General features: G+C 40.3%; 1 protein-coding gene across 3 annotated transcripts; it reads right to left on the bottom strand.

The window, feature by feature from the left end:
* Window positions 1–522: 522 nt before the first annotated feature.
* On the bottom strand, window positions 523–9,188 carry cdc14aa (cell division cycle 14Aa). Of its 3 annotated transcripts, none has more exons than XM_046851170.1 (15): window positions 9,036–9,188; window positions 6,444–6,534; window positions 5,610–5,685; window positions 4,172–4,264; window positions 3,994–4,073; window positions 3,834–3,900; window positions 3,120–3,182; window positions 2,880–2,967; window positions 2,559–2,789; window positions 2,132–2,270; window positions 1,792–1,945; window positions 1,615–1,709; window positions 1,410–1,532; window positions 1,001–1,328; window positions 523–682 (listed from the first exon to the last, which is right to left on the bottom strand). In XM_046851170.1, the coding sequence occupies exons 1-15, from the start codon at window positions 9,127–9,129 to the stop codon at window positions 656–658; spliced, it is 1,749 nt and encodes a 582-aa protein (XP_046707126.1). In that variant the 5' UTR covers window positions 9,130–9,188; the 3' UTR covers window positions 523–655. The 3 variants fall into 3 exon arrangements, with proteins under 3 accessions (XP_046707126.1, XP_046707127.1, XP_046707128.1); XM_046851171.1 differs by having other exon boundaries at window positions 1,633–1,709; window positions 9,036–9,187; XM_046851172.1 differs by lacking the exon at window positions 9,036–9,188 and adding an exon at window positions 6,712–6,947.
* Window positions 9,189–12,352: the final 3,164 nt, after the last annotated feature.

Raw genomic sequence — 12,352 nt, 5'->3', positions numbered from 1 at the left:
GTTTTTTTCATGTGGGCGTACGACATACACACACACACACCCACATACACAAACACACACAAAATCCTGACGGCTTATTGGAGTTGTATTCAGCCTTAACCTTATTTTCAAGCAGAAAGCTGAAGTTCTTTCTGAAACCTGCCTACATTTCCATTACTTACTCCATTATATAATAATCTCTTGAAGTGAACAGGAAATAAAACCCCTTGAAACCTGTCCTAAAGACTTTCTCATGGTGGAAAACCCAAAGGTGGCAAGATGCCAAAACACTAAACAAATCTGCGACCTCAAGAGCGTCACATGATTGACCCATGGCAGCACCTCAGTGTGGACGGAACGCGTTCAAATGAAAACGTATAAGTGTGAACATGGCCTACGCCGCACACATTTTATTCTGCCCTGAGAAACAAAGGTTTGTATGAATAAAACTCCAGAGCCTTCCGTCAGGAAAAACAGGACCCCTTGAGAAATCGTCCAGTGTTATACATTAAAAAAAAAAAAAAAAGAACTTGGAGAACGTCATGAGCTTTCTGAAGTGAACCCGTGATTTATTCTATTTATTTTTGCCGTTTTTGCTTCCCCTGTCTGACATGTTCAGTAGCTGGGTGAAGGGATTTTTCTTCTCCGGGCGACGAGTCATTGCAGCTGTGTGTCGTTAGTACTTAAACTCGGACTGAAGGGACTGTGAGGGGGAAAGAAAAGACAGAGATCAAACACAGATGGTGGCAGGAAGAAAGCTTGATTTGCAGGTTAAAAAAAAAAAAAAAAACGGCTCAAAAGATGTATCCGATATGGACAGGGTGAGAAAGAGGAGTGTTTTGAAGTGAACAGAAGCAACGTCTGTGAGAAGACTGAGACAGGATAGAAGAGGGAGCATCAGCGAGGAAGTTTTTAGGTTGAACCAGGAGACGGAAGTAGGAAAACTGGTGAAAGGGAGGAGGAAAAGTAAGTAGGAGAGAGCCGGAAAAGGTTTCGAGAAGGAGACGGAGAATCCACTCACGGGAATTGAGCGACTAAGATGGCGGCCCATGAGCACGCCTGGAACGGGACCTCTGGGGTTTGACCTGAATGCTCCTCTCATCCCGGGTCTGTGCGTTGAAGCAGGAGGGTTGTTCAGGTTGTTGTTAACTTCCTGTTGGAAACTTGGGACAGGGTATGCAAACCCGAATCGGGGTGGAGGTGGGCCGGTGGGGAGGAGTGAAGATGGAGGGAATGGTGCAGGAGGAGGCGAAGGGTAGGAGGGTGCACACCGGTCGTCATCTTCCTCGTCTACGTAGTCGTCCATGCTGTACAGGTTGCCGAGAGACCGGGCCAAGCCGGGTTTCAAGCTGCAAGAAGGATGCTTAGCTTAGCAAGTGTGCATTTGTCCAGGACGTTTGAAATGGTTTTTCTGCAAATGGGATAATCACCTTTTCATTTTGCGGGCAGACGGCGGACTCTGAGCAAGTCTCCTCGTTACATGGCCGCCGGGAAAACTGGGAGGAGCTTTGGAAGACTTTGAGGGTGAAATGGCACCAGGTAATGGACGAAACCTGTTGAAATCACAAAAACAGCAAAGTCAATGAGTAGCACAATACAAAACAAGTACACAAGGAGTGGATTCATTGCTTATACCTGCGAGCGGACAGAGACCTGAGAGGACGTCGACACTTCAGGGCTCGCAGTCTGTCCCCCTGAGTTAAGCCAATATTATTCTCCATGTGGTCATTCTGTAAGGGTAAAAGAAAAAGGGTTAAAAATTACTGCAGCGTCTCAAAAACGACAATCGTTTGTCAAACATCCTGTAGGAACCTCGTTGACGCTTTGGGTGTTCAAGCTGGTGCTGCTAAGCGAAAGGTCATCTATGCTGGAAATGAGGTGAACAAGGTCTCTCTCAGGGTACTGCCTCGGCCTCGGCAGCTTGGAGCGGTACAAATCGCCGTCCATCCACATGCTGTGCTGTTTTCTGTATATAGAAGCAAACGTGTTTTTATCCTTTGTGTCAAGAATTTCAATCCGAAAAAGTTTGCTGGACCGTGAGCGTCGACGTCTACAAGTAAAACCCAGATTTCATACATAACCACATTCTCACGCTATATTCTACTTTTGTGCTGAAATAAATCCTGATTTGCTTAATAACAGGTCCACTCACTCTTCCAAAAAGTTTTGCTGGGGGCCGATGACCGAGCCGGGCCTGCAGATGCGGATCCAGGCGATGGCCTCTGCAGCCGTGAAGCGGTAATGCTTCATGAGGTAGCAGCCGATCAGGGTACCTGTCCTGCCCAAACCGGCTGCACATATACAATGAGAAAAACGTTGGGTTCAAATATAAGAATACCAAAAACACCCAGAATCAAAGATGACTTGCATTGAACACTTTGAGCTATACTGTCAATGTGCGTTACCACGGACAGCCAATTAGAACAAAAAGCAAACGTGAAATTCTCAGTGAACCCGGGCAAATCTTCCACAGAGACGTTCGACATCACATACGTTTGACATATGGAAATGCTGCAACAAGTTGGCTTTCACCAAACCCCTATAAAAGGTAACTTGTTCTCCCATCACTCCCCTCTGACCTTTGCAATGGACTGCAACGGCACCCTCGGACGTCTCGCAGATGTGCAGGAAGCGTCGGACAATGATGTCACTCGGCGTGCCACCATCCACGAAGAACAGGTCGTGATGCGCGAAGCCGGCGTCTGTAAAGCGTGACTCCTCGTACATCTTCCTGTTAAGCCGGACCACGTCACTGACATTGTGCTGGTGGAAGTAGGGGAAGAACACCTCCGGGGCATGGAGAGAGACTCCTGGGAATGATCAAGCACACAGAGATGATAAACCTACAATTTGCCTCGATTCAGACCTAATTCCATACACGCCCTGATGTTCTCACTTACCGTTCTCGAATTTGTTCTTAGGATGAGGCCCACTGAAGGCTAGCAGCTTTCCAGGCACAACCCAGTTCAAGTAACCATTTTCTACACGCTTCAAGGAGAACAATCTTTGATCACTAAACACTCCTTCAAGCAACAATCATTTACAACAATCATAGCACAGCTCTGTTCAAAAGGTAGTGGTCTACCCAAAGCATGTTTAGCCCTGTATATCTATATATTATCAATATATAAAGACCTCACCTCATAGTGCTCGTACTCCCCGACGTCAAATGTCTCAAAATCGAAAAACCCGTGCTGCAGGGCCTTAGGAGGAGATGTCAATAATTAATAAAGTTCTTAAGGAAACGGTGGACTGTTATAAACAAAAATCTCCATCAACAAACCCAGTATTTCTGTTTCATTTTGTCCCTTCTACGTCTCACATACTATTGGCGCTCAAGGCTGGAGCCCTAAAAAGTGTTTGGCCTCAATAACAGGAAGAAACATCTTATATTTCTTGTAACAAAACCCAGAAGGCACCCAAGAAAACCATTTCCATAAATGCTAAATAAATCAGTTTCCCATCTTTGGAACCAACCCCCAAAAATTTGGATGGCTTAACATGCTTAAAAAACTTACAGGGCACATTCCAGAAGTGTCAGGAACGCTGGGAGGTTTGTATCGCTGTGCAAAGGGGACTAGTTTGAAGGCGATGGTGTGTAAACGTAGATCAATAACGTCTAGTCTCGAAACTTTAACCACCCTGTATGATTATGGAACGCTAACTTCTAATTACCGTCCTTAAAAGTGCTTTGTAGCAAATGGGTTATGTGAACCATCTGTCCTGGATCATCTCCAGCTCACTTCCTACCAACATCTTCAAAGGCCAGGTAATTGGACTAAAGGATTAATCCTCAGCATGTGAAGCGTCACGAAGTACACAAATAGTTGAAATGCCTTCCCTTGCACACTTACCTTACGGATTCCTTGTAAACAGTCTAAGATGGTCAGGTTATAGGTGCAGTTCCCGAAGCCAGCGTCTCTGAAAGAAACACAGAGACGTGTATATATTATATATAAGTGACGTGAGGCTGGTGTGCTTAAACTTGTCGAAACTGCAAACCTGAGGTCTTACCTAAAGGGCAGGTAGGACACGTTAGTCCCAGATATCAGGGCGTGGAAGACTTCCTCTGGCGTTCTCTTTAGGTATATGACCTGAAGTGAACAATAAAGATAAAGATTTGTCCTGAAATGTACATTTGTGTGTAAAATTGTTTGATTAAAAACAGGAGACTCTGTTGAGCTGCACCCACAGTATAGGCGCCGATCAGGAAGGCGGCGTTGGCTCTCTTCTGCTGGTCGTAGCTGGTGTAATGAATGATGCGCTTCCGGGAAAGGGTGAACGACTGGAGAGACACGGAGAACACAAAGTTATACACAAAGAACGGAGAACACAATGTTATATAGTTATACACTATATGGACAAACGTACTGGGACACTTGACCTCTTCACCCGGATGTTTTTCCCCCCAAATGGTTACCACAATGTTGGAGGCAACAATTATATCGGCTGTCTTTAGATGCTTTAGCTTTAAATATTCACTTCACTTGAACCATAAAGGTCAGACCTCAACTCTCCTGAACAGCTTTGGGATGAACTTAAATGCTGACTGCACTCCAGGCCGCTTCACCTACAACTTATAACGGCGTTGTTGCTGAATAAAATGTTACAAATCTCCACAAAATCTAGTGGAACATCTTCCCAGAAGAGTGAAGGTCATTAGAACAGCAAAATGTGGAACTAAATGTGGAATGGAATGTCCAAAAAAAACCCCACACCAATGTTATGCTCAAGTGTCCATACAGTGCAGAAACATCTGTTCGCTACTATAGAAGATCAAGCGACACCCTCTGACCAAGTGAGAGTTTTTCAGGTCTGAATAAAGGAAATGAAAAGAGTTTTATATTTTAACAAATGAGAAAGTACTCCTATGAATAAGAAGCTTTTTAATTGGAAATTTTGGACAATCTTTACACAATTTACAGTACACTGTACAAAATGTATACAAAGTATGAAACAGTTGTTAGCTAATGATTACTGGCTCGACAAAACCACATTCTTAATTAAAATGTACCAATTGCAATCCAAGCACAGTTTTCAAGAGTATTTGGACCTCCAAATCTCAAACGCCAAAATCTCTTTATGTCAAATCTCAATCATTTTTTCAAGATCTGGCAATTTAATAAATTAGCTCGATCGATTCATTGGCTAGCTACACTTTGGAAATTCTTTTTTGCAATATTTGCTAGTTATGTTTAAAAAATTGGCCCATAACAATTCCGCCCATAATGTCTACACAGATACACTCCATAGGCGGAGCCAAATTCGGGGAGGAAACACCAGGATGGTAAATAATAAATTAGTGTACTGTCTTTAAATTATACTGTCTAAAAAGCCAAAACCTATAAATATAGAAAAATGGACACAAATAGATCAGACTTGATCTGCATCAGCACTGACATGATGTCTAAAATGAAAGGTCCGGTGAAGCCGGGCCAAGTAATCATGACTGATGAGATTAATGAGGACTCGCATCCATTTAAATGCAGACCAAAGTGCCTTGCAATTGAGGATACAAGCAATCAAGTAAGTTTTCAAATGGTTCAGTTCATATCTGAGGTTCTGCGGTTCTGGACACGTTTCCATTCACCAGAACTGGACTGACGTTATGCTGTAGCATCTCATTTTACCTTGAGCTTTTTGTTCAGTTTGCAGCAGTAGCGATACAGCATGGCCAAGTTGACAGGACCGAAGTCTGCGTAGAAGCTGAAACAGAAAAAAAAAGGTCGATTAGCATTCATGAAATGAGCCTCCAGTGTCAATACCCATCCGAGGTCAAACTGCAACAAGAAAAGTTTTAAGATGGACAGCTTTGTTTCCTTGGCGACAAGCTGGGCATTTTCGCAACACTTCATATGCGTAACTCTAAACGGATAAAAGCTACAGCCATTTGTCATTGTCCATGTACCAATGATGGGCAGTCAGGGCTTAAATCTTTATTTGTCTATGAATATTCATTTAATGATTTCCAATAGTCTATTTTCTTCATTTCATAGCGTTTCAAACCCAATTTGCCTTCATTCCAAATACCCAGGAAAACTGCAATGCACCAAAAATGCTAGCGATGATGTATGTGGGAGGTGCAGTTGTGGCTCCAGTGAAAGGAGATGTGTTGAATTGTGTTCATTGCTTTATTAATGACATTCATTCTCGCTGTAGGAGATTCCTGGCTGTGATGCATCTACTGCGTTTCTCTATAATGCTGACGGTTTCTACAGCCAAGGCATCTCCATGATGGTGTTATGTGATGGACTGATTCAGGCAGGACACCACCGAAGGCCTGGGGGGGGTTGAATGAAGGGGCCAACACTGAGATGTACAATACGCTTAATAGATTTCAGAGGACCATAAAGGAAGGACGGAGGCATGGCATCCTTGAGTGACATCTTACGGTACAGATGGCTTTCAGTACCAGCTTGTGACGGTGTTAGTGGGACACGATCGAGTGTGAGCCAGAAACTCACTTTTCGTAGACAAACTCGTCGTCCGTGCAGAAGTAATGTGCGTTCGCCGTACTTTTTGGTTTCCCTCTGAGAGTCGCAAAGTACAAGCGGTCTGTAAAAAACACAACAAACAAACAAACAGCCTTAAGTGCTTGGACCCCTTCACTCATGACGCAGATAGGCACGTTACGTCACGCGCGTTACCGTATTATTTTTTAAAATAATGAACACAAAGCATTATTTCGTACATTTTTTGAAAATAAAAAATATACATGAAAAGAAAAACTACCTTTAATCATCTCCGCGATTCCGAAAACGCCTCTATCGCCATCAGCCATTGGAAATTAAAGTATTATTGTAATAATGTAAAAAATATATATATTTTTTTTAAAAACTGGTATTTCCTGAAAATAAATATGCGTTTACATAAAAAATAAAAAAAACTATATCAAATAAAGTTTTTTTGTTTTCCTAAAGAACGTCGCGGAATCTTGCTGCACTCGGCACCCAACGCATATACTTAACACGCATGCACACGCGACAACGCCGTCGTCATGGCAACTGCGTGTTCCCGTGTTTTACTTCCGGGTCACGCGCAGCAGCGTGGGAGGATCGCGCTCTGACCGACCAATCAGCGTTCGAGACTCAGCGCGGGAAATTAAAAACAGCAACATAAACAAAAAATAGAAAGAGGATTCACCTGAGGGGAAAAAGCTAAAGACTGAAGCTAAAGATACTTTAACATGGCCAATATACCGAAATATACAAAAATAGATATGAAATATACAGAAATATACTCGAATAAAGCGAAATATAGGCAAAATATACTCAAATAAACAGAAAGATTCCAAAATATACCAGTACATACTGAAATATATGAAAATATACCAAAAAATATTTAAATATACTTCAATATACAAAATGATAAACCCAAAGATTTAAGCTAAAGCTCATTTAACCTGGTCAGTACATTAAAATATACAGAAATATATAAAATATATCAAAATCTAATGAAATATAAAAAAAATAAATAAGAAAAAGCAAAATATACTGCTAAATACTAAAATATACAGAAATATACCTGTTTTCAAATAAATAGAAGTCATTTCGTTCGGTCATTTATTATTTATCTGCACCCACATATAATTATGTGCTGTTTTTGTCATTTATATCGCAATAAGTGCACTAATATTATTATTATTTGTTTATTATTATTTATTTATTTTTCTCTTCAGGTTATACACTTTTTAAGAAAACAAAGTTTAGGTTACCTGAAGTAATTGACCCTCAAACGAGGAAAAAAAAAAAATACGAGTGCATGGGTTAAGAAACCTTTTTTTCCCCCCCACCATTTACCTCAGAAATACCATTTTGCCATCATTTCACCCATTTCTTGAACACCACATGAAAACAGTAGGCATGTGCAGTCTGGCCGAGTTGATTGGAGATTTCCCACAGCCCTGATACTTGGCATTCAATTAATCATTTCACAATCAGGTTTTGAGGAAACATCAAGCAGTACTGAGTATGAAACAAACAGAACCCTCTTATGAGGTTGGAACATACAGGACCCATATTTCAGAGGATATAATACAAAGATACCATGAGAAGCTTGAAGCAAACACTAACCTGAACTTTGTGCTTATAGCACTTTTATCCTGGAGCACACGCTGATTTCAAAGATTACAGTATCCTAAAGCTTATTACACCATGAGATTGGAATATACAGTACCCTGAGATTGGACCTTAAGTCAAGTCAAGTTTATTTCAACAGCACTTTTCACAACAAACATTGTCTCAAAGCAGTTTTACAGAATTTAACAGTTAAGGTGAACGATGTGTATTTATCCCTGATGAACAGCCATGGCGACTGTGACCAGGAAAAACTGCCTTAGATGTTATGAGGAAAAAATCTTGAGAGGAACCAGACTCAAAAGTGGAACCCATCCTCATTTGGGTGACATCAAGAGTGTGATTATAGTCTTTAAACAATACAAAACTCTAAAGAGTAAGAGTACCTTAGGGTACCCTTAACTTGGAGTGAAGGTACACCAGTCTTGGAACACACAATATTCTTAGATTGGAACTTACAGAACCCCAAGCAAACTCATACAGTACCTAGCTTGAAGAACCCTAAGCTTTAAACCTATGGTACCTCGAGTGTGAAACATACAGTACCCTAAACATAAACACAACATAGTCCAATAATCTATTGATTTGTGTTCATGGACATGCCTCCATTGCTATGGAGACTTTAATCAATAGAATAAAGTTTGTGACTATATAACAAAACGGGTCAGTATGATCCGTTTTGTTATATAGTGACATTTAAGCAGGAGTAATGGTGCTTGAAGATTGAAAAAATCGATAACGAAAACAATACAGCGTCTGCGGTATCCGGTAGCAGAAGAAAACATTGGCAAAAGCACCAAAAATACTTCTCAAATGCATTACAGAGAAAGTCCTCCTCAGCGACACGAAAAGAAAAAGAGGGAACATGAATCGATAGATGAAAGTTTGTGACTGTAATAATTAAATAAATAAATGCCGTGAGAGGGCAACGACAACGACAAGCTCCTCGAATGTGATCGAGATTATTCCCTCTAGACTTACCTGCGATGTGTGTGATCCAGGCAGTTGGGGGCACCATGGCAGGAGGCCTCCGTTTGACCCGCCAGTGTCCCCCCCAGACTGGCAAACGGGCCATGCCTTCATTTAGGAAAATAATAAAAACGCTGGTGAGTCCAAACTCCTAAAACGTCCTCAGATACTCCTCACCAACGTGGGATCCTTTTTAAGAACAAAGGAATCTGTAAGGAAACCCGTCATCATCTCGAGTTATCCAAGTGAAACGCAGGACAAGATTTGACCACAGACAAAAAAAAAAAACTATAAGAACACGCTCACCTGAGAACATTGCATGGAACAAGAGCAAGCTCTAACTCGTGTTACAGACTCGGGTTACTCTTCGACTGTTGAAAAAAAAAACCCAGCTCTTGTCCCGATGCGGCGTTCCGTTACACTTGCTTCTTATGAGCGAGGACGTCAAGGGGCTTGTTTTTAGACTTATCAGGTCCGTAACCTATTCTCGGTTCCTTTGTGGTATCTTTGAAGAGAGTGCATGAATGGAAACGTTCTCCTTCGTCATGCTGCTGAACGATCAGGTGCCGTGAGACAGCAAGAAGAAGAAAAAAAAAAGAACATTTGAGATGGTGTAAGGATCAGGGTCCAAACGGAGAACGGTGTCTAATAGCAGGGCAAGGGCTCTAATAAGGTTAGACGAGAAGTTATTAGGATGGTGTGGGAGATACATGAGAAACCCCGGAGGGTGCGTTTATTTATGTCTTGGGAGTGAAATGAAATCGGAAAGGAAAAATCAAGAGTCTTCTAATGTCTAATCTCGCAATGTCACTGTTACTCCGTTAACACACTCAACCGAATATCCACTGGGTTTCCCAATAACACTGGTCATCTGTGTTCCGTCTCACACTCGTTCATTCACCGACACTCGTTCATCCACTGATCTTTCATACGCACACAATAGAGAAAATACGTGTGATGCTGCAGGATGCCTGGTTTAATATGTCTGGTCATTTGTTTGTCAGTTTTAGAAAGAACGATTATCGAATGTAGTCATGTGATCTGAATTGGGATTTAATTTTATTGTTGGTGTCCCTCATATTGTAGGTCCTTTTTCTTGTCCAAAAAAATGGGATTTTGGTAAAAAATTTAGAAAAAATACTAAAGTGAGACAAGTCATGACTTTCCTTCCTTCCTTCTTCTCTATTCTTTATTTTATTTAGCCTTTCTATTCTTTATTTCATTTAGCTTTTCTTTATTTCATTCTTTCCTTCCGTTCATTTAATCTTTTCCTTCCTTCCTTCCTTCCTTCCTTCCTTCCATTTAGTATTTCTATCTTTCTTTCTTTTATTTAGCCTTCCTTCCCTTCTTCCTTCCTTCCTTCCTCCCTTCCTTTCTTTCTTTCTTTCTTTCAAATTCATCCCACTTTCAAATGCCCTTTTTGTACTTTATTTATTTTATTGGAGCGTTTTTTTGCTACATTATGTTACATAAATAAAACAATATATTTTTGTTATTTATCATCACCATGTGTTTGTCCTATGATAAATTCGTGCAGTGTTATATGTCGGCCACGAGGTGGCGCCAACACGCGACGACAATTTTCAAACTATTAACACGAACACTACTAAAAAATGAATATAAAAATATATTTCAATAGTGTAATTTTATTTTTATTAGTATAAATAGCAGTATCTGATTAGCTGGGTTTAGGAGGCGTGGTGGTGGTGGTGGGCGTGTCTCAGAGCCTACAGAACGCTCAATAAAAGTAAATAAAAGTAAACAAATAAACAATCTGGGGATTTGGGGAACTAATGTAATTTTAATATTTAAAAGAAATTAACGTATTAATAAAGACTATTTTAAAGGGGCGTTTCCTTTATGACGTAGGAGGTCTTGCTATGCAAAACCGGTTAGTGGAAATCCAAGATGGCGGCGATGGAGACAACGTGAAGGAGCTTCAGGGTTCTTTAATTATAAAAATTTCCATATCATTTTTTTCTAAGAATAATTTTCCTATAATATTTCTCAAATATTCCTTCTATAATTAAGATAATTCGATAATATTTTCTCTATAATATTTCCAATATAACATTTCCCTATAAATATTATTTATATATTTCCTCTATAACAATTTCCCTGTAATATATTTCTTATACTAGTTTCCTGTAACAATTTCTCTATTATAACATTTCCTTATAATATGTCCACTTTAACAATAATTTCTCCTATAAAAATGTATATAATATTTCCATATAATCATTTCCCAATAATTTTTCCCCCTCTGCAATATATTCCCCATAGTAATTTTTTTATATTATTATTATTATTTTAATGACATTAGTTTTCTGGAAACCTCTGGCCATAAAACAACAGTATTCCTGATTCTTCTTAAACATTTCTCACATCATTAGTTTAGGAGAAAACTGATAGTAGGAAAAATGAGTCAATTCCGAAAAGATATGGATTGATACGAGTGCAAGAACTATTTGACTAATAAGTGGGTGGATAGATGGATATACAGGTCCAGAGAGGGCTTGGGAGATAAATAAGTAGTTGATGGATGGAAGGATAAATGGATAGACTGGTGAATGGATGGTAGATGTGTACTGTAGGTAGGTAGACTGATAGACTGACAAAAAAGATGGAAGGATGGGAAATTAGAGATGGACATAATAAGAATGAGTAAGCTGATGTATTGATAAATGGAGTAGAAGATGGATGTTGGTGGATAGATGGATAAATGAGTGAACGGTGGCTGGGCAGAGTACAGACTCATAGGTGAATGGATGGATGGATGGTTGGCCAGTTTGATATGTAAAAGTATAGATGGGAAATTGGACAGATATATGGATCAGCAGATACGATGTACTTCTGATTGGATGGATTGGTAGATGAGTGTGTGAACTCCATTATTCCATCCACAAAAAAAAAAAAACATTTTTTGAATAAACTCCATTACATTATTCCTGTTTGCAGGCATCCTATAACATCGGTCTGGCCATGGATATAGGTTCTTCTGGTACCAAACCTGAACGTGACCTGCAGGCGCTGGGCTCGGGGGAGGGCAGCTGGGTACGGACGACCTGTCTGGCGGCACCTTCACCCACTCAAACATCGGTGATCTTATGGAGGAGTGGCAGTGGCTCTGGGGATCGGGGATAATTCGATTAGACAAGCAAATTATTTTTTTATTACTTTTTTTTTAAATGGAGTATGTTTTAAGAGACCTTCTGACGCCGTTTTGCACCGTTGGAGAAACGTTTGAAATATTCATAACGAATTAATGTAAAGAAAGGAATATAAATGCAAACAAAAAACCACTCGTCTAGATCATCAATCTATGGAAG

The sequence above is a fragment of the Silurus meridionalis genome, chromosome 6, assembly GCF_014805685.1.
Source record: "Silurus meridionalis isolate SWU-2019-XX chromosome 6, ASM1480568v1, whole genome shotgun sequence".
Classification (NCBI taxonomy): domain Eukaryota; kingdom Metazoa; phylum Chordata; class Actinopteri; order Siluriformes; family Siluridae; genus Silurus; species Silurus meridionalis.
The sequence above is the reverse complement of the archived record's forward strand: the minus strand, read 5'-3'. Positions and strand labels throughout refer to the sequence as shown.

Bases quoted from the DNA above. Each gene is read 5' to 3' on its own strand.
- cdc14aa (XM_046851170.1), bottom strand. From the start codon at position 9,129: ATGGCCCGTTTGCCAGTCTGGGGGGGACACTGGCGGGTCAAACGGAGG. The intron at 4,265-5,609 runs GTAAAATGAGAT...GTGTCTCTCCAG, and splicing joins AACTGAACAAAAAGCTCAAG to TCGTTCACCCTTTCCCGGAA. The intron at 1,710-1,791 runs GTTCCTACAGGA...TTACCCTTACAG, and splicing joins ACACCCAAAGCGTCAACGAG to AATGACCACATGGAGAATAA.